At 35.5% G+C, this 21,973-nt stretch overlaps 1 protein-coding gene and 1 non-coding gene across 2 annotated transcripts in view; both read right to left on the reverse strand.

Annotated features, from left to right (window-relative positions):
- Positions 1–20,499, reverse strand: part of SCFD1 (sec1 family domain containing 1) — an 86,889-nt gene extending 66,390 nt beyond the window's left edge. Inside the window, exons 1-7 of the mRNA XM_081831831.1 lie at positions 20,373–20,499; positions 14,413–14,483; positions 11,890–11,978; positions 9,383–9,473; positions 4,038–4,160; positions 2,634–2,721; positions 1,456–1,514 (exon numbers count right to left, since the gene is read on the reverse strand). Of these exons, the coding sequence (XP_081687957.1) occupies positions 1,456–1,514; positions 2,634–2,721; positions 4,038–4,160; positions 9,383–9,473; positions 11,890–11,978; positions 14,413–14,483; positions 20,373–20,430 (579 nt within the window). The 5' untranslated portion in view covers positions 20,431–20,499. The remainder of the gene's footprint in view (positions 1–1,455; positions 1,515–2,633; positions 2,722–4,037; positions 4,161–9,382; positions 9,474–11,889; positions 11,979–14,412; positions 14,484–20,372) is intronic.
- On the reverse strand, positions 752–855 carry LOC115939603 (U6 spliceosomal RNA). The gene has a single exon (XR_004074387.1). It is a non-coding gene; the product is annotated as a U6 spliceosomal RNA (small nuclear RNA).
- Positions 20,500–21,973: the final 1,474 nt, after the last annotated feature.

Genomic DNA, 21,973 nt, shown 5'->3' on the forward strand with positions numbered 1-21,973 from the left:
GAAATAAATAAAATCCATGACACTAACATATTATGTTGGGACTAATCTGTTTATCAGTTGAAGCACTTGTGATATTTGAGAGGATTTGGCATATAATTATGTAATGAGTAAGAGCACTGACACTGGAATGAGTGCCTCGGTTTAGTAATCTGGTTCTGCCATTTCTTTACCAAGTTACTCAGTATCTGTGCCTAGGTTACTTCATCTGGAAAATGTAAGTAGTAATACTACCTACTTCACAAAGTTACTCGGAGGAGTAAACGAACTTACATTGTAAAGTGCTTAGAGAACAATCTATTATTATTATAAATATACTATTGAGAATCTGGGCAATTAAGCATACACTTATACTTTAAAATTAATAAACTTATACTTTAAATTTAATAATTTCAGACTTGTGATTCTTTAAGTTGAGAGGTATAAGAAAATTAGTTATATTTATAAGTACCTGAAAGTGTAATGAATTTAGACTCACTCTAAATTTAATTACTTAAAAAAATTATTTAAATATTTGGGCAGATTTTGCTTATTAGATTTATAAATTTGTCTGGTCTTATATTTAAAATACTTAAAAATGAAAACACTGAATTTACAAATGCAATTTAAACTGTTTAAGGGAATTCAGCAAACCAAGTTTGCTGACTAAGCTTGTTAATTGGGGCTGACTAGAATCGAGTCTGTTCAATCTGAGTTAATTGATCAAAGAAAAAGTTAAGGTGCTTGGTTGTTTTTTGCTGTTGTTATTGTTGCTGTTTTTATGGAACACCTCATGAATTTGCATGTCATTCGTGCACTGCGGCCATGCTAATATCTGTATGGTTCTAATTTGAGTCTATGTGCTGCTGAAGTGAGCACAAGGTGCTTTGTTTTTATACAACCATATTTATAAATAACAATTTATAAGTTTCACTTAAAGGCTTAAGGAAAACTAGGTTTTATTTTTTTATTTTTTAAGATTTTTTAATTTATTCATTCAAGACATAGAGATAGAGAGAGAGAATATGAGCAGGGGGAGAAGCAGAGGAAGGGGGAGAAGCAGGCCCCCTGCTGAGCAGGGAGTCCGACGCGGGGCTCGATCCCAGGGCCCTGGGATCATGACCTGAGCTGAAGGCAGACACTTAACCATCTGAGCCACCCAGGTGCCCCGGAAAACTAGGTTTTAAACATGTAACTTAAATACTTAAGTAGCTAGTTAATTAAAACTCAATTAATTGTAAATAGACTTCTGTAAATAACAACTATTGTCAAAAATCTCTGACATGGGCAATTCAGCAAATGCTTACACCCCTTTAGGGATGTTGTTTAATTTCTAAAAGACAGCATGTTATGGAGCTCAAGAAAGTCAAAAACTGATGTTCCCTTCTCTCAGGGAGCTTAATATCTGGTCCAATATTTCCTAATAGGGTACCACTGGCATTTTGGGCAGAACAATTTTCTGTTATGAGTATGGTTTACACACTGCAGAACATCTAGCATCCCTAGTCCCTGCTCACTGAATGCTAGTAGCAGCCCAACTTAACGTGACAATCAAAAATATCCTTACACATTTCCAAATGCCCCCTTAGGGGGCCATACTCTCCACTTAGGAACCAATGAAATTCTAGTCAGCCCCAAACATCTCAATCCTTAAGCAGCAAATTAATGATTATTTGAATGAACTGGCTAATCATATCTACTACAGCCTGTATTTTTCTTTAAAATATCTGAAATCATCAGTGGACATAACGTTTCAGTTAAGCAAGATGAGTAACTTTTAGAGATCTGCTCTAAACACTGTATCTAAAGTCAACAATACTGTATTGTACACTTAAAAAGATTAAGGGACAAATAAAAGTGTTTTGCAAAAAAAAAAAGCAACATAGATAATAAAATGGGGCTTGGGTGGTGTGTGCGTGTGCGTGTGTGTGTCTACTAGTTTTAATCTACATCCAGGAATGGTCAGTTTACCAAAATTTTGAATACAAACTCCAGAGGTGGTTAGACAGCATTTGATCAAATACCAATATTCAATCCACTAGTGCATGAACAGGGTATAAGAATCAAGGGAGTCTAACAACCTGTATTTGCGAAAGGCACCTACACTTCATTCCATAATAGTGCTATAATAACTGTTGACAAATAGCAGTATTAGCCAACCTTTTCTGAGTCCTTATTATGTGCCAGGAACCTTTCTAGGCATTTTACACATACTAATTCATTTAATTTCCACAAAAACTCTGTGAGGTAGATAGTATTATTACCCCCACTTTACAGATGAGGAAACTAAAGCACAGAGAAGCAGAGTAAGTTGATCTTGTCCAAGAGTCAAAGTACTAGAAGATACACTGAATCCTACTACTAAAATACTGTCTTATTTGCCATGAATGAACCATTCACGCAAGCTGCTATGTGGCACCTAAAAGGTAAGAGAATTGGCACTTCACTGAGCTTACAAAACAACTTTATTACATGTTGCTTACAAGTGACAGAATTCAGTCTGAGACTTATTTTCTTGGGTGTGCTTTAAAAACTCTTTTAGAGTTCTACTGCTGTAATCAAAGCTGGCTTTTGATTGTACCAAATATGCTATTTTTGTTTACGGTACATCACTCATTTTGTTAACGACGAATTATAATATTCCTATTTTTACATACCACGATATGAAACAAGCTCCTTATTTTGATTACATAATACAAACATATCATCTTCCAAAGTAATAAAATTGAGATACTGATCAAAAACCTAGAAACAAAAGAAAAGGTTTAGAAATCAATTTTACAACATTTTTTTTTAAGTAGACTCCATGCCCACTGTAGGGCTTGAACTTATGACCCTGGGTCCAAGGGTCACATGCTCTACCTACTGAGCCACCCAGGTACCCCAATTTTACAATACTGAAAGCACACTTAGTTTGATTTAATCAACCAATGGTAAAAATGGAAAAAATTATAATTATATTCAATAACTAGAAATTATACTATTGTATCAGACTGCCTCCCTGAGTAAGAATGAGGAGTTAGTATCAAAAAGGAATGTAAATAAGGAGGGCAGTAATATTTTCAGAAAACAAAATTTAAGAAGATACAAAAATACAGATATAGATATAAAAATTTGTTTAAAGACTGGTGGGGATCGGAATTTATATTAGTTCTGAAGAAAAAAAATCACAATTTCACATTCATTTTAACAACATTTTCCTAAGAAAGTCATAGTAACTATTTTTCCACCTTGAACACTTATAAAGAAGTTATACTAGTTCTTCAGAAGTGCAAATCAGGGGAAAAATTAAGAAAATTCTTTGAAATATTATTTTATTTAAAATTAATGATAAACTTTGAAAAGAAGAACATCAAGACACAGGCCTCAAAAACTAATCAGTAGTAGTTAGTAGACTATCTAAATCTAACCAGTGGGAAAAAATGGGAAGTAAATACACAGTTGTTTAGGCTTTTATTTGTCCTATATAATTTCTTAGAATTTCATGTCTTGTCCAAATTCAAGAAGCACAGGGCACAGTAGGGCTATAACCAAGAATACATTTACAGATTTATTTATAACTAAGCTGAACCTATCTAAAAAGTAACTGTGATGTAGAATGGCCGGCCTGTCCTAAGTTCCTTCTTTCTTATAATACGCAATATAACTTCTTTGGATTCTCTCTTCTAAGTAGATCTGAAGATAGTATGGTGACTATAGTGATTATAAATAAATAATGTCAATATATTTTTAGTATAATTTATAACAACACAACTGTCAAACTATTTCTAAGTCAAGCTCAAAAGATTACAAATCCTAGCCTAAAACAAAGACAGATTTCCGCATTTTATTTTTATCTTTCAAATTCATTGAATTATAGGTACCTTTAGTTTGGTTTATTTTGCCTAGTTCAAACTGTAGATAATTTGCATTATCAGAACTCTTTCTAAAAGTAATGAGTCTAAATATTTCTTAGGTTGATTTGGTCCTCTGTAAATCAGGCACCTAAGTCAATTAACAGGTTTCAGAATATACTAAATTTTACATTAACAAAATGTCATCAGCCAACCAAAATCTCTTACCTTGGCTACTTGTGTTACTGCACTGGCTGCTAATGCTGCATTTGCAATATCTTCCAGTTTACTTCTTGAAATAGCAGAAATAAAATTTAAATAATATGATTCATAAAGTTGATTTCGCAGATCCTAGAAATACAATGAATACTTCATTCTTATGAGCAAGTATAAAGGATGACCACAAATAAAAATCTTTTAGATAACTACAGGAGCAAGATTTTGTCATTATATAAATGACAATAAAAAAAAAATCCCAAGAGAAAAAAGTCATGAAGAAGTACTGGTTATTTGGTTGCCAGATATAATGGACCTATATATTAATAAAGTTATAATATTATCAATAAAATTCTATTTTAATTACAATATCACATAAAACTGCTTGAAACAGTGTATCTGCATTTTTCTTAAAAATATCCAGAAATGGCTCTCATATAGTAAAATGCTTATTATATTTTGCAGATACTATCTTCTACTGCTCTGGTCATGTAGTAATACAACATATTTCCTTTGCTGTTCAGACATAATTCCAATGACCAATTCCATAAGTATTACTTCTCAAACATCCAAAAGTAGTATAATTTAAAGTTATGCAAGTTCTTAAATCAAATTTACTTATGTTTTTAAACTCTAGGCAAATAGGTATCTAAATAACCATACAGGCATACCTTGTATATGTTGCGGGTTCAGTTTCAAACCACCACAATAAAGAAAACATGTAACAGACTGAGTCAAAATTATTTTTTGGTTTCCCAGTGCCTATGAAAATTATGTTCATATGATACTGTAGTCTATTAAGTGTGCAATAGCATTATGTCTAAAAAAAAAAAAGAGTATATACCTTACTTAAAAAATATCTATTGCTAAAAAATGCTAACCATCATCCAAGCTTTCAGCAAATTATTACTGATCACAGATCACCGTAACAAATATAATAATAATGAAAAGTTTGAAACAGTGTGATAATTACCAAAATATGACAAAGAAACATGAAGTGAGCAAATGCTGTTGGAAAAATGACACTGATAGACTTGTTTGATGCAGGGTTGCCACAAACCTTCAATTTCTAAAAAGTGCAGTATCTGTGAAGCACAATAGAACAACATATGCTTGTATTTGTTTGAACCTAAGATACTGTCCATTGAAAGAAGCACCATTATGTACCACCAAGAATTAATGCTGCCAATAAAATTCTATAACACACCATCAATTTTAAGATGCATCTGGTATCAGAGATGTTTACGCATGAAAAACAGAGGGTTCGGAGCCTGTATGAGGAAGGCTGCTGAGCAGGGCAGTGGTTAAACAAAGGTTGCGGGACTGATTAAAGGATGAAGGACTGAGAATTAAGGGGAATGAGAAAATAAGTCAGTACGTGGAAGATACTGGGAGTTATGTTTCTCATTGTCATAAAAAGGAGTTACAGATTTGCAAAGGGAAAAAGAAAAAACTAGGATGAATCCTGTATTTCTGAAATGAAACAGTTTTAGATATTACCTATCTGTCTTTTTATCTAGAGAGATAAGGAAGATTTCTAGAGTTAAATATAAAGTGCGCATATATATACATACATATATTTCTTAGTTCTGTCCATTGAGATGTCCTAAGAACTCTAACACCCTCGTAGCAATGCCTACGCCTTATTCCCAGTTGCTGATTTCTAAATACCATTCTCTACAAAAAACAACCAGGGCTCCTTAGACAAATGGCTGAATCTTGGGCTAGAACAGAGAAAGTATGAGATGAGACTGAATAATCTTATTGTGCCTAAAAATAAGGAAGTGGTCCAAGAATGATGGAGACATTGCAAAAGGACACAGAAATTGAACAAGGTTGCAGGATATAAGATCGACATATAAAAGTCAATTGTGCATCTATAGATTTGCAATGAGCAATCCAAAAAACAGAATTAAGAAAACAATCCCATTCACAATAGCATTAAAAAAATATGAGGGAATATATTTAACAAAAGAAATGTAAAACTTTTATTTGCACACTACAAGACATTATTGAGAGAAATTAAAGAAGATCTAAACAAATGAAACGATATTCCATGTTCATGGATCAGAAAATTTAATACTGTAAAGATGACAATGTTCTCCCCAAACTGATCTACAGATTCAATGCAATCCCTATGAGATGCAAGCTCCAGGTAGCTTCCTACAGAAATTCACAACCTAATCCTAAAATTAATATAAAATTCAAGGGACCTAGGAAAGCCAAAACAATCTGGAAAACAAAGTGTAAAGTTGGAGGAATAAATTTCCCAATTTCAAACCTTGCTGCAGAGCAAGAGTAGTAAAGACAGTGTGGTATTGGCATGGGACAGACATAGAGATCAGTGGAATAGAACTGAGAGTCCAGAAATAAACCAATGTATCTACTGTTAATTATTTTTCAATAAAATTGCCAAAACCATTCATGGGAGAAAGAATAATCTCTTCAATAAATGATGCTGGGACAACAGGATAGCCACATGCAAAAGAATGAAGTTGGACACCTTGCTCATACTATACATAAAAACTAACTCAAAATGGATCAAAGATCTAAATGTAAAGAGCCAAAAGCATAAAAATCTTTGAAGAAAACATGGAGATTTGGCCATGGTTTCTTAAATACGACACCAAAAGCACAAGCAACTAAAGAAAAATCAACTTTAAACTAAGTTTAAAATCAAAATTAAAAATTTTTGTGCTCCAAAGGATACCATCAAGAATGAAAAGACAACCCACAGAATAGGCAAAAACATTTCCAAATGATATACTTGATAAGGGTCTAGCATCCAAAATATAGAAAGTACTCTAACAACTCAACATTAAAAGAACCCAATTAAATACTGGACAAGGGATCTGAATAGACATTTCTCCAAAGATGTACAAATGGCCAATAAGCACATTAAGAGATGCATATAATATCATCAGTCACCAGGAAAATGCAAATCAAAACCACAATGAGATAACACTTCAGGATGGCTATAATCAAAATGTCAGAAAATAAAAAGTACTGACAAGGATCTGGAGAAACTGGGAGCCTCATAGACTGCTGGAAAGAATATAAAATGATGCAACCACTTTGGAAAACAGTCTAGCAGTTTCTCAAAAGGTAAACCATACAAATGTATATCCATAAAAATATTTGTGTGGGGGGGGCACCTGGGTGGCTCAGTCGTTAAGCATCTGCCTTCGGCTCAGGACATGATCCCAGGGTCCTGGGATCAAGCCCTGCATCAGACTCCTTGCTCCGTGGGAAGCCTGCTTCTCCCTTTCCCACTCCCCCTGCTTGTGTTCCCTCTCTGTGTCTCTGTCAAAAAAATAAAAATCTTGAAAAAAAAAATTGTGTGTATTCTTCAAATGCTACATAAACAACAAAATGAAAGTAATATTCTATAATGTCTCCCACCTTAAAAAAAAAAAAGTTAACTGTAGAGTTATTTGACCCAGCAATTCTATTCCTAGGTGTTAATGGACATAAGAAAAATAAAAACACATACATACACAGAAATGTGTACAAATATGTTTACAGTAGCATTATTCATAATAGCCAAAAAGTGGAAGGGACTGATAAATCCTATCTCTTTAAAAAATGGCACAGTCAGGTTTATGCAAGATAAAAGAGAAAGCTGGGCATCATCAGCTACAAAGGACACAAAATATGTGACCTTCGTTAACAATTTAAATACAGTTGACCCTGGAACACGGGGGTTGGGGCGCTGACACCTTGCACAGTTGAAAATTCACGTGTAACTTCTGATTCCCCAAGAAATTAACTAATAGTCTACTGTTGACCAGAGGCCTTACTGAAACATAGTCAATTACCACATATTTTGTATGTTATATATATTATATACTGTATTCTTATAATAGTGTAAGCTAGAGAAAAGATTAAAAAAATCATAAGGGAGAGAAAATACATTTACGATACTGTACTGCAAAAAACCCGCCTATAAGTGGACCTGTGTAGTTCAAACCTGTGTTGTTCAAGGGTCAACTGCAGTAATTTGATTCAATAGTCAGCAACAAGATGCTAGCAGACACTGTTAGCTACTTATCTAATATCCATTTTCCCCCTCTTCCTTGCTATAAAAATCCAGATTTTGTTTGGGGACAATACACTCATTTAAATATTAACTTTTGCACCCTCCTTTGAAGTTAATTCTATCCAGTGAAACATAAATAAATTAGAGTCTTCTGGGCATTTCTGGGAAATCTTAAGCTTTCCTGATCAAAACGAACAGTTAGGACTGGCATAATTTATTTCCCCCTTCTTGCTTTGAACATAGATGTGATATCAGCCTCAGCTGCCACATAACATCCAGGAAGCAACAATCAAGACATTTAAAAGGAGAAACCAAAGACAACAGATTGGAAAGACTGAAGGAGCTGGAGTCTTTGACTACTTTATAAAACTATTATACCAGCTTGGACTTCCTACTCCCAGACTTCCTATTATCTTAGAAAAATACAACCCTATTTTTAAAGTTAATATAGTTAGATTTTCTGGGGTGCTTGGGTGGCTCAGTTGGTTAAGCATTTGCTTTCAGCTCAGGTCATGATCCCAAGGTCCTGGGATCGAGCACTTTATGGGGCTCCCTGCTCAGCGAGGAGCCTGCTTCTCCTTCTCCCTCTGCCCTTCTTTGCTGCTTGTGCTCTCTCTCACTATCTCTCTCTCAAATAAATAAATAAAATCTTTAAAAAAAAGATACATATAGTTAGATTTTCTGGTTTTTAAAGCCAGGTTAAGTCCTAATTAATATTCTTCTTCAGCCAAAAAATTTTAAATCTTTCAGTCTCTTTAAAATTCAAAGATAGTCTCAAAAATTAAAGTGGGAAATTAGGTAAGACAACTTCTGATTTTTCACACTGGAAATCTAAGAAATTTTTAGTTTTTATTTATTTGATACAGAGAGAGAACACAAGCAGGGGGAGCAGGAGAGGGAGAGTAGGCTCCCCACTGAGCAGAGCAGAGAGCCCACATGGGGCTTGATCCCAGGATCCTGGGACCATGCCCTGAGCTGAAGGCAGCTGTTCAACCAACTGAGCCATCCAGGCGCCCCCTAAGAAATTTTTTTTTTAAAGATTTTTATTTATTTGTTTGTTTGTTAGAGAGAGAGAGAGCGAGGGCGCACAGCAGGGGGAGCGGCAGGCAGGGGGAGAAGCAGGCAAAGGGAGAAGTAGGCTCCCTGCTGAGCAAGGAGCCCAATGCAGGACTCGATCCCAGGACTCTGGGATTATGACCTGAGCCGAAGGCAAGCGCTTAATTGACTGAGCCACCCAGGCATCCCGAAATCTAAGAAATTTTTTGGAAAAAAACCTGTTTCCACATTATAGGGTCAGGAAATTAAGAACCCATATTACCTGGCACATTCTGTCAATATTTTCTTCAGTTGGCATTACAAAGTACACTGCAGGAACATCTGGTATAGGATCTCGATCAGAGTGCAAAAGCCTAAAAGACATAAAGAACATAAAATTCATTTTTTTCTTAGTCACTTATCTACAAATATAGTTTAGAACAGTATTTCTCAAACTAGGAATTAACCAGTTCAGGGACAAGAACCAGTATACTAAAAGTGCTTGCTGAAATTAATCATTTAACCCAGCTTTTTCCTTGTATCATTGCTAATATTATTTATTAGTAAGATCCTAATGTCAGTCTTCATCTCTTCTACTACAATCACCTTATTTCTAATACCAATGTTCTTCCTGAAGAACTAAAGCACATTCAATATCAATTTTATTTCCAGTTTTCATAGAAATATGGTTGGGGAGTGCAGTTCTGTAAGAGGGTAAAAAGAAAGCTGGAAGAGTCTTTAAAAATAATGAAAAATTTTGGGGCGCCTGGGTGGCTCAGTTGGTTAAAGGGTCTGCCTTCGGCTTAGGTCATGATCCCGGGGTCCTGGGATCGAGCCCCACATCGGGCTCCCTGCTCAGTGGGGAGTCTGCTTCTCCCTCTTCCACTCCCCCTACTTGTGTTCCCTCTCTGTGTCTCTCTCTGTCAAATAAATAAATAAAATCTTTAAAAAAATCATTAAAAATATAATAATGAAAAATTTTAACCATAAATAAAATCAAATATATTTTTTAAATGAAAGATATATGAATGCTTCCTTAAAACTTTAAAACAGTATTTTTTTATATTTATTGCATGATAAGAGAGTGAACAAGAGATCTAAGCATTTCATAGATTATACCACCTGATAGTTTTCTCCTACAATTCAGGGAGTATCTTGATTCAAATATCCCAATATCAAATAACAAAATGTCTCTAGTCTTCACTGTAAGATTCTGCTATCCTTGTATCAGGAAATATGACAACATGCTCTTTGTACAATAGTCTAGTCATCCTATGAACAATCTTCTATATGCAGTCTTCCTATACATGCTTCTCTACTGTAGTCACCTCTCTATAAGGAAGAGAGTGAAAGAGGCTGCCGCTGTGTTTGCATTTCATGACTTCCTTCCATCTGTTTGGCTGCTGCTACTGACACCAGAAAGATTACACCGTTATGGCAGCCATTGTTTGTTATCTTCTTATGCTGGCTGTCCAACTGCCTAAAGGGCTACAACCACCATTTCATCTTCTGGAAACTTAATAATAATTATTATTAACAAATTTTTATTTTAAGTCTGAAATAAAAATGAAAGGAAAATCTGTATTCCATATTTCATCAAACCTAAGGTGCTATCAATTTTAAAACATATTATTAAAATAATTTCTGTTAAGGGGTGCCTGGGTGGCTCAGTCGTTAAGTGTCTGCCTTCGGCTCAGGTCCTGATCCCAGGGTCCTGGGATCGAGCCCCGCATCGGGCTCCCTGCTCGGCGGGGGGCCTGCTTCTCCCTCTCCCACTCCCCCTGCTTGTGTTCCCTCTCTAGCTGTGTCTCTCTCTGTCAAATAAATAAATAAAATCTTTAAAAAAAAAAAAATAATAATTTCTGTTAAAATTGACAGAAAAATGCTGCCAATTTAACCATGACATAGCATTAATTAGAAGACAGATCCTAATTTCAGAAATATAAAAAAAGTGAAAAATATATTTTAGAATTAATGCAATACAATATTCTATTAATTTAAAACAAATGCTCAACATAAAATTGTAGAATTTAAGAATTTAACCACATTCTGATATGTTACTCACTGGAAATCTAAAACCACATTCCCACTAAAAGAGCACATTTCAATCCAATATATCATAACATAATAGAATGAGAACTAGTTATAACACCACAAATAGAACAAAATGCAAATAGGTTAGAATATCTTGGATTCCTTCAGTACATAAAAGTATTAGTATGTATACATGAGTATAGCCCTTCTCTAAATGTTCTATTCAGCCAAGTCTAAAAAGCAATGCAATTTGTTTTATTTATCAAACATATCAGAAGTAATAAAATCAAATACAGTCAGTAGTTAAGAAGACAACATAGATAGGTCCTATGGTGATTAATAGTGATTATTTCATAGATACTTATATTTTTCATATTAATGATAAACTAATTTAGATATTCTTTTTAAAAAGTATATTTAAATTGAAGAAATAAAAATTTTCAGAGATGGAAGAGACCTTAACAGAACCAGTTCTTTTATTCACATGAGAGGGTAAACCAGTCTGTATGAAAAGACACAAGAGAGAAAATTTAAATTCTGAAATTATAAAGTCTCAGATTGAGAATTATTTTTAACTTCAGAAGTAAATAGATAAAAGGAGATAAGAGAAAAAAACATTGTTTTATACAAGTACTGTAGCTAGTATTATTTTCTCTATAAATGTCCCTTAATAATTTGATTTCAAGGTGGCCAAATACATCCTTTAACAAAGTATCTGAAAACAAATGTCATTATTAGAAATACGTTAGAACTCACAGATGCAGAGTGATTCCCATGTCTCTCAGCTCTTTCACAGACAGCAGTGGAGAGATGATATCTTGGCCAAATCTGTCATAAATGAGCACCTAGTTAAAATTAAAAAAAAAAAAAAGTGTTTTTGAGTATCAGTGAACAGTCGATGAAGAACTCATATTAAGACAATGCTGAAGTATATTTTATTTTAATAAATCATGTATGCTGAATTCTTTTACTTACCTCAATTTAATATTTTCCATCTTTTACTAAAATGTACATTCATGTCCTAATCTATTTTTTAAAGCATGCTCACTTAAGGCTGAAATAATATTACATAAATTTATTCTCCTAAAGTATTTTTTCTAGGATAAAAAAGCATACTAGAAACTATAAAATATGCATCCAAAACTAATAATAAAGGACTCTGAACATACAACAAATTCACATACGCTTCCCCACAGAGTTAGCACATATCTTTTCTAAAAAGAGAGAAGTAAAAATTAGTCCCTCTCAAAACTAATGTGTAACAAGTATAAAGAAAATTTGGTAATTTAAGCATCTCAGATTAATAATATACTCATTTAAAAAATTAAGTCCCTCAAGAGTACTTGCTAGCCTTATTGTCATACATTTTTCCACATTCTAAAATATTAAAACTGACATCTTTGAGGGGTAGTAAGAACTCTGAGTCTTCTACCTCAAAATTAGCTTTAGAGTTAAAGCAAATAAAAGAGAAACTTCAATTAGTGTTTCTTCATAACTACCTCAATAATTCTTTATGGAGTAAGAAATTGCTAATGAGAGGATGAAACATGCTGTCATAAAAAAATGCTTTTGCTATATGCCAGCATTTCCTTTAGAAAAGCTAAAACTGGAGGCATCTGGCCGGCCTAGTCAGAGGAACTTGCCACTCTTGACCTTGGAGTCATGAGTTTGAGCCCCACACTGGGTGTAGAGATTACTTAAAAATAAAATCTTTAAGGGCGCCTGGGTGGCTCAGATGGTTAAGCATCTGCTTTCGGCTCAGGTCATGATCTCCAGGTCCTGGGATCGAGCCCCACATCTGGCTCTCAGCTCAGCAGGGAGTCTGCTTCTCCCTCTCCCTCTCTTAAATGAATAAATAAAAAAAAATCTTAAAAAAAGAAACGAAAAGCTAAGACTCTTCTCCTCTAGTTATAAGAAGTTGGATGTTTCATCTCTTAAAAGTCTTCCCTCTTTAAAACTCCGTATAGGGTGCCTGGGTGGCTCAGATGGTTAAGCGTCTGCCTTCGGCTCAGGTCATGATCCCAGGGTCCTGGGATCGAGTCCCGTATCAGGCTCCCTGCTCCTTGGGAGCCTGCTTCTCCCTCTGCCTCTCTCTCTCTCTCTCTCTCTGTCTCTCATGAATAAATAAATAAAATCTTAAAAAAAATAAAAAAATAAAACTCCATATATTTGTATTATTAATCTTGTATAGAAGAATGGGAAAAGAGAAAATTTGACACAAATCTGTACCCAAGAAATTCTCAAGCTATTTAATTCAAAAGCTTAATACAGGCTTTAGAAACAATAAATGAGCATTGCTTATGCAAGGGGCAATTAAGAGGATGCCCACAAATAAACATGAAGAAGGTAAAAATTAGGGGATACTCTGAAGCTTAACTTATAAATTCAAAATAGATGACTTTAACCACCTTTAGAGTTAACCCAAAGGAATTAAAAGGACTCATCAGAGTTTTCGAAACATCCATAATAGTAATCAGGTTGATCTGTTCTCAATTATTAGTAAAAAAAGAAGTATAAAGTGACTATAAACTAATAAGTTTAAACCTAATCAGCTGTATTCTAATCTCTTCGAAGAAAGAAAGTAGGAAGTTTAGAATGAAGAAGCTCAAAGGACAGGAATTTTTAAAGGTTCTCCAGCATTTCTCAAAGGAGAAAGATTACAGATTGCTTTCTAGTCCAATTAACAGTTTCCCTGACAGTTTTATAGATCATAAACTAATAAGCTGGCATTCTAGTTTATAGATCACTCTCTCATGAGTTGGTTAAAATGGACCAGTCCCCCTGAATCTGACTAACCTTGAACAAGCTTGCAAGATCCAAATTCAGGACTTGCAAAGCTAAGGAACAAAATATCAACCAGACTAAAGACCTACTAGTGAGAGCCAAGAGATCAGCTGGATTCCCTAGATGAATATTACCATCCTTGTCTCCCTCCATAAACTGTTTATTAAAAAGATTCACATTAGGCTCCTGGGTGGCTCAGCTTGGTTGAGCATCTGACGCAGGTCATGATCTCAGGGTTGTGAAATAGAGTCCTATGTTGGGCTCCTCACTGACCGTGGAGCATGCTTAAGATTCTCTCTCTCCCTCTGCCCCACCTCCTCCCCCCACCGCTTGCTCACATGCGCACGCTCTCTCTCTCTCTCAAAAAAAAAAAGAAACCATGTTTAATAAAAATACATTACAACTAAAATGTGCTACTGTTCAGCATTAACAAGAAATTTCCTCCTGAAGAGCCAAGAAAAAGGAAATAGTCCCCATTAAAATAAAGTCTCTTACCTTCCATACTGGTTCTCCAGTGCTATTTTTAACATGAGGCACATTGAAATTCAACATACGCTTCAAAGCCACTGGAAATGAAAACGGTCTTATTAAATATTATCATTATTTTTCAGGATTTCATTCCATGCCCCCTGCATTTATTACTCACCACCTCAAAACAAAATGCACAAATCATTCCAGTAAAACTGATTAATCAAATGACTGGATATGCAGAAGCAGGATAAGACTTTGTAAGACCATTTCATCAACAGTTAATTGCCAAGTGTTGGGGAGATTTTTCTGTCGCCAGATGAAAATGTGAAAAATGTTCAGGAAGAAGCCTTTCTTGTTTCTCATGACAATCCCACACTACGTTTTTTTAAGTTTTTAAAAAAATTTTAATTCCAGTATAGTTAACATAGTGTTATATTAGTTGCAGGTGTACAATATAGTAATTCAGCAACTTTATACATCACTCAGTGCTCATCATGGTAAGTGTACTCTTTAATCCTCATCACCTATTTCACCCACCCACCCCCACCTCCCCTCTGATAACTGTTAGTTTGTTCTCTCTAGTTAAGAGTCAGCTTCCTAGTTTGTCTCTCTTCTTTTTCCTTTGCTCGTTTTGTTTCTTAAATTCTACATATGAGTGAAATCATATGGTATTTATCTTTTGCTGACTGACTTATTTCACTTAGCATTATACTGCCTAGCTCCATCCATGTTGTTGCCAATGATAAAGGGTTAGCATCTAAAATATCTTAATAACTTATATAACTCAACAACCAAAAAACAAATAATCCAGTTAAAAAATGGGCAGAAGACATGAACAGATATTTCCCCACACTACATAAATAAGATGAAAAAGAAGTTTTATCAACTGCAAACTTGCAGGGGTCTCAATAGACAACTGGAGCTGTTGTCTATTTACTGTTGGGCTGAAAGCACAGATCAGAATCACTTGAAAAACAAAAATTATGTATGATATATTTAAGTGGTTCATATACAAAACCTTCATACAGCAGGTCTATGTTGTAGTTATCTTGCAGTACATTTTATGACCAATTTATCTCATTAGATTCACAGAAAAGTTGTATTGGTTTAATATTATATGCTCCATGGAAAACGTGAGACTTTCCCATAGATATAGTAGATAACTCCCGCTAAGAAAATACACAATTTTTTTCTTAATCAAACAATTTTAATCAAATGAATAGTAAGCAGTAAAAGTGCAATTGCATGAAGAGCCCCATATTTCACATGTTCAAACTGTTTTCCAGTGTCTTTACTTGCAAGGTGTTGAAGGTGGGACCCACTCTTGAATCTTCTTTCTAGTGGTAGAATAAGGTACATATTGTTCTGGAGTGCCACTCACACTGAACTTATGGTTTGTCCAGATGAATTTATGAGTACTAGGTGGTTTTGTTGTTGGAGGATCATCGGTCATACAGTGAAGCCAATGATGCACACAGAAGGCTGTGGCTTCCATCTCAGGTGATCTCTTTACTTGCTCTCAGGAAGCCACATCCAGAGATGGCCTTGTGGAGGGGCCCACAGGAGTGATCGCAGAAGCAAATCTTGGAGGTCTGCCTATAGCCATTCAGGGGGCACCATCCACATCCCAAAATGTGTTTTTGCCATTCATTTCAGTAGTATATATAACCCATCGGTGACGGCCAAAAAACTGCTTGTTGTCTTCATAGTATGTTACCATATTTGTCTTCCCCCACTAAGGTACCAACCCTCACATCATTTGCCCTGAAAAAACCCCGTAGATAGCCACGACACCACCGTGGCCACTGACCTGCTGCAGCCCACATTTCAGGACCTTGAAAATACACAATTTCTAAAATCAAAGCAGTTATGTTCTATATGTTATTGTACTTTGAGGTTTTTATTGCTCATCTTTATGTGTGATAACAGACTCAGAAACATTTCCTAAGGAAAATAAAAATCTCAATATACTTTTATGTGAAGTCGAGAATGCCAATATTGAAGGAAGGGTATTAGTTAGACAATTTAATTTTTAAGATTGTCAGCCCTGAAATCTACCTGGCTGATTTTTAAAAGCATTTGTATTAGACTTTATTAATATTAATCTACAAGTCAAACTCCTACCTATATAATACTACATACTGTATACTATATATAGTATATATAATTTATCATATAATATTCAAATCACCAGTGTTATCAATTTATAGTAGACTGATTCATTCACTAGAAAAACTTCTATTAAATACTTACTTCTTTAGGTAGGTAAAGTACTATCAGTGTACATACAGACATGACTTTTTGGTAAAATGTTAGTAGCTAATGCCTAGCCAATAATACACACTGCCAATAATTTACAGCTGCTTCAAAAGCTTACAGATATTATGATATTATATAAAAACACACATAAACACACAAAAAAACCCACTTTTGTATTTAAAACTGAAATAACATGGAAGGCATAGAGGGTGCTGCAGAATTAACTCTCCCACTGAGCTTTAATGAATTCTTCCTCCCACTTCCAGGTAATATAGACATCACCACCCTGGCGCCCATGGCCTAAGAGAGAGAAAATCTTGTTTCTGGGAACAGCTATTCATATTCTTGAAACAGGACAACAAGGAAAAAAACACAGCCTGGCCTGCATGTGAGTCCCAGGAGTTCTCTAGAGCTAGGCCTTATCTTACTGAAAAAAAGGTGTTTTAGCAGATATTACATTTGCCTTCTCAGTCCTATCTAGGTTAAGTTTCCTCAACTCTGACCCTTGGCTAACTTGTTAACAGAGATTTTGACACATTGGATTTGATTTAATAAAGTACAGGGTCTATGTTTAAAGAATGTGTAAGAATATAATTTTACTTTCATCAGAGTAACTCCCTAAAGGCTTAAATCATTGCTTTTAACTGAAATAGCAAACTAGTTTTCTTTACTGACCCTAAATATACCATCCACAGTTCTAGGCTTGGTTAATGTAGTTTCACCCTTACCTGGAATATTTTCTTCACTCATTCGCTATATATTCAACTATACTTACTATTCATTCCACAAAAGTTTAGTGATTGTTTACCATCTGCTGGACACTGCTCCAGCTGTTGGCACTAAACACAACAGATGGAAAAAAAAAATGACCTATCCTCAGAAGCTTTCATTTTAGTTTGGGGAAAAAGACAACAAAGTAAGTTAAACATGTAGCATGTGAGATCATGACAAGTGCTATGAAGAAAAACAAAGGAAAGAGGGAAGAGAGAGTTGCAGTGTAATTTTAAGCAGGGTAGCCAACAAAGGTCTCCTGAGAAGGTAACATCTGAGTAAAGGTCTAAGGGAGGTGAAGGAGTGAGACACCCAGTTATCTCTGAAACACTATTCCAGAAAGAGGTAACAAATAAAAAGGCTCTGTAGTGGGAGCATTCTGGTGTGTTCAAGGAAAGAGGAGTAATAGGGAGTGAAGTCAAAAAAGTTAAGTGGAGAACAGATCATTTAGGGCCTTGTAGACACTGTAAGATTTTTTTGGCTTTTACCATGATTGAAACGGGAAGCTGTTGGAGAGTTCTGAGCAAATATGTGGCAAGATCACTTTGGTACTGTATGAAGAAAAATGAAGAGGAACAAGAATATAAAAGCAAGAAGACTATATAAGAGGTTAATGCAAAAATTCATGGTGTTTTGGACCTGCGTGATAGCAATGACAATAATCAGATTGTGGATATATTTTCAGAGTAGAACTGTTAAGATTTACTCACAGATCTAATATGGGATATGAAAAACAAAAGTCAAGAAACCTTAAAGGCTTTTGACCTGAGGAACTAACTACAAGGATGGAACTGACATTCTGATCTAAGCAACAAGGACGGAGTTGCCATTAATTGATATGGTAGACAGAGTTCAGAGGAAAGGTCTAGGGCAGAGATATAAATTTGGAGATCATTAGTATATATATAGTACCTAAAGCCAAGAGGCTACATGAAATCACTACAAGAGAGCAGTTGATCTGTGGCTCCCCAATGCTGAGAAGTGAGGATGTTGAGCAAGAACCCTCAATGGAGAGGCATGCGTGAAAGGCTACGGTTACACAAGATTCTGCCTGTTGTACTAAAGGTAAGAATAGAGAGGGGAGTGTTCCAGGAAACTTCCACAAACAAGATGACTTTTGAGGTGACTTTTAAAAGATAAATATTCTTCAAGCAGGCAAAGCAAAAAACAGGCATGCTAGTTACCCTCCCTATACCTTAGTTTCCTCATCTACAAAATGGAGACAATAATACATGTAAAATCACAACAGTGCCGAGCAATATTAACTGCTCAATATCAGCTATTATCTATCCAAATAGACTGCAAATTCTTCTGTATCACAGTGTCCTGTACTTAGAATATTTGAGAATTCATTTTGATTTACTTCCCAAAACATTCTCAACAGTCATCAGGGAAATGTTTACTTCTGCTCCTATAGCACATATACAGGCTTTTACCTTTCTCTGAAAATAAGAACTCAACTAGAGTAGTAATTTGATAAATGATTAATGTGGCATAACCTATCTAGTTATAAGGTGAAATCTCACTATAATGAAGTTTATTTCCACAGAAATCAAAATTATACTATTAGATTTTAATATTCTACAAAGTTTCTGCATGTAAAAATTATGACCATACAAATTTCATTTTTCGAAAAGCTCCTTTGTATTGGTTAAGTCTTCCTTGATATGTTGTTTTATTTTAATATGTAGTATGACCTAATTCATTGGGCTTCATTAAGCTATCAGAACCATACTGCAAAGACAAGTGGGGCTTCTATTGCTTACAGATAAAATGTACGGCAGGTATTTCCCTAATCTTACTTATTTAAATTATGCTTAACTTTATCTGATAGCTTATACTAAATTACCTAATGGGAAAAGGAGGAACACAATTCCATATGCACTCTGTGTCATTACTAGATTGAAATCTATCAATTTTTTCTTTGAATTCTAAAGGAAGGAATCAAGCACAACCAAAATCCCTTCTGTAAGCCATATTAATTGTAACCATTTATTATTCATTTCAGATTAACATGCAGAACATGATTACAAGTGACAGAATTTCCAAATATGCATATTCTTGATGGGTTGTTTCTATTAGCTCCTCAAACAGCTTGCCAACTTTCAGGACAATTAGCTAACAGGCATAAACCATTAGTTTGTAGCTAACAGATATAAACCATGTTTATCAGAAGTTTACAAAAAATAAGGAAAAACAAAGTCTCTAAGATGGAAAAAATATCGAAGATCAACGGAAGAAATATGTACCCTAAAAAAAACCAACCAGATTTCACTGTACAAATGGAAGCTATAACTGCTCTATCGAGGATGAAACTAATAGTTTTAAAATACTAATCTGTCAAACGGTTAAAATGACAAAGCTACTAATTCATTTGCTTTTTGCCATTCCTCAATTCCATTCCGGCAAGCTAAAGAAGGAAATCTTTATCACTAGGCATTTCTCTTCAGATACCCCCAAAAGACTGGTCCAAAGGAGAGAAATAGCAGAACGTAAGCTGCTCTGAAAGAATAACTAAATTTTGTAATTGTGGAGGAAGTGCCAAAAACGAAACTCCTTCAACATTAAAACTAGCAGAGAACTGAACCACGCACAGAAACAAACCCAGAGACTTCATAGGTGGCAACAGAGGGGGGGAAATGCCAGCTACCATATCTTCTTGTGATGCCCTTCTGACGCCCAGTAGAAAAGAGACAGGAGCAGGCCCGTAGCAAACTATCCACCCTGAAGCCCATTCTCCTGAACCACATATGAGGGACCGAGTTCTCAAGCCACTGGCATCTTCCCTAAAAACTCAAAAGGGGAGGGGCTCTCAATGCTCTAGAAACTGGACTAAGCCTCTGGAGGGCCGTCTCTGAGCTGCACGCACCGCGAACGAGGAAGGGCGACAAGCAGAGGAAGAGGCTGTCTCCACCGCAAGCGTAAAACCGCAGGGAGAAGGGAATAAATCGTACCGGTTTGTCTCTCTCGAATACTGGCCCCTGCAGCCGCCGCCATCTTGACTCCCACCATCCACTGCACGGTTGGCGAGCACAACCCGAGGATTACGTGGCCACCCCGACTGCCCCGGAAGCAAAGCCCAGGGGGGCGGGGCCGAGGGAGGCTCTTGCGGGCTAGATCCCGCCTCCTTCAGCTTTCTTCAAAACTTGGCAGACCCTGGGAGTTAATACCTGAACACCTGGTGTTTACTTACAGCTGTGAAATAGTAGGGATTTTTATCCTATCTAATGAAGCCACAGCTTCTCAAATCGTAGCTGCTTTAAACCGAACTTTTAGGGAGGAGCGTGGTGTTAGTAATTAAATACTAAATTGGTCGTGGTGTTAGTAATTAAATACTAAATTGGTCGTTTTCAGATCTCTTAAATGTTGAGAATGCTCTAGGGGTTTAAGGATCACTGGACTAAAGTAAATGAAGCTCCAGGAACAAAGTAGGCGTTTAAATGCTAGCTCATTTCTCCGTTTCCAAGTGCAGTAGAGGTCTCCCTTTGCCCCCTTTTTTCGGGGAAACAAGGCAGTTTTGGAGCATTGCTCTAAATTCTGGCAGATTTCTCAATCTTATCTGTTAGGCAAAATGGTTTAGTTTTATGGTGTTTTGCCTACATGAACACAGGAGCTAGGAAGGTACAAAATGGCAAATTGGTATCCTCCTCCCTTTTAAGTAACTGCGAGATCACATAACAACGGGTGGGGGAGGTTAGTGGACAGAGCTGGTATTTTAATATACGCGTGAAGCCATGTGATGACAAAACGTATGCGCTATTGATAACTGATTTTAGTTATTTTTGTGTAAAAAAGTTTTTCGACTTTATCGAGGTGTAACTGACAAAATTTGGAAAGTAAAGTTTACGTCGTTAATGATTTGATAGAAGTATAACACTGCGAAAGGATTCCCCCTATCTAGTTATCACATCCATTACCTCATATTTATCTTCGTTTAGGTGAAAATATTTAAAATCTACTCAGCAAATTTCAATTATACAATAGTTATCAACTGTAGTCACCATATTATATATTAGGTCTCAGACCTTACTCATCTTACAGCTGAAAAGTTGTCACTACATCAAATGAACTATATGTGGAATCTAAAAAAAAAAAAGGGCGCCAAATTCATGGAAACAGACCAAGAGTGACTACCAGGGGCTGGTGGGTGGGAAAAATAGGTTGATATAAGGTTATGAACCTACATTCTTTACCTTTAAGAATTGCATCATCTCTCATTTTTACAGCTAATTGGCATAATCACTAAGAAATTTACTGTTGGGAGTATTTACTGTTTTCTTAAGTGTTATTTTGAAGGAATATTTTGAAGGAATCACCAATGATCTAAGTGTACTGTAATTAAACAGAAATGACAATTCCTGCCCTAGGGGAAAGTTCTACTTCATCGTTTGTCTTCATGGAAAGTAAAACATACACTTTATCATCTTCCAATATCTGAGAGCCCAATCTTATTCATTTGGGTACTTTCATTTTCAAATGCAAATCTATCAGCTAACCATTTCAGTTCTATCACAGACTTCTTCCTAAGACTGTGAGTCATACTAATACAAAACAT

This window comes from Leptonychotes weddellii, chromosome 9 (assembly GCF_054177405.1).
Source record: "Leptonychotes weddellii isolate Sample4059 chromosome 9, ASM5417740v2, whole genome shotgun sequence".
Taxonomy (NCBI): domain Eukaryota; kingdom Metazoa; phylum Chordata; class Mammalia; order Carnivora; family Phocidae; genus Leptonychotes; species Leptonychotes weddellii.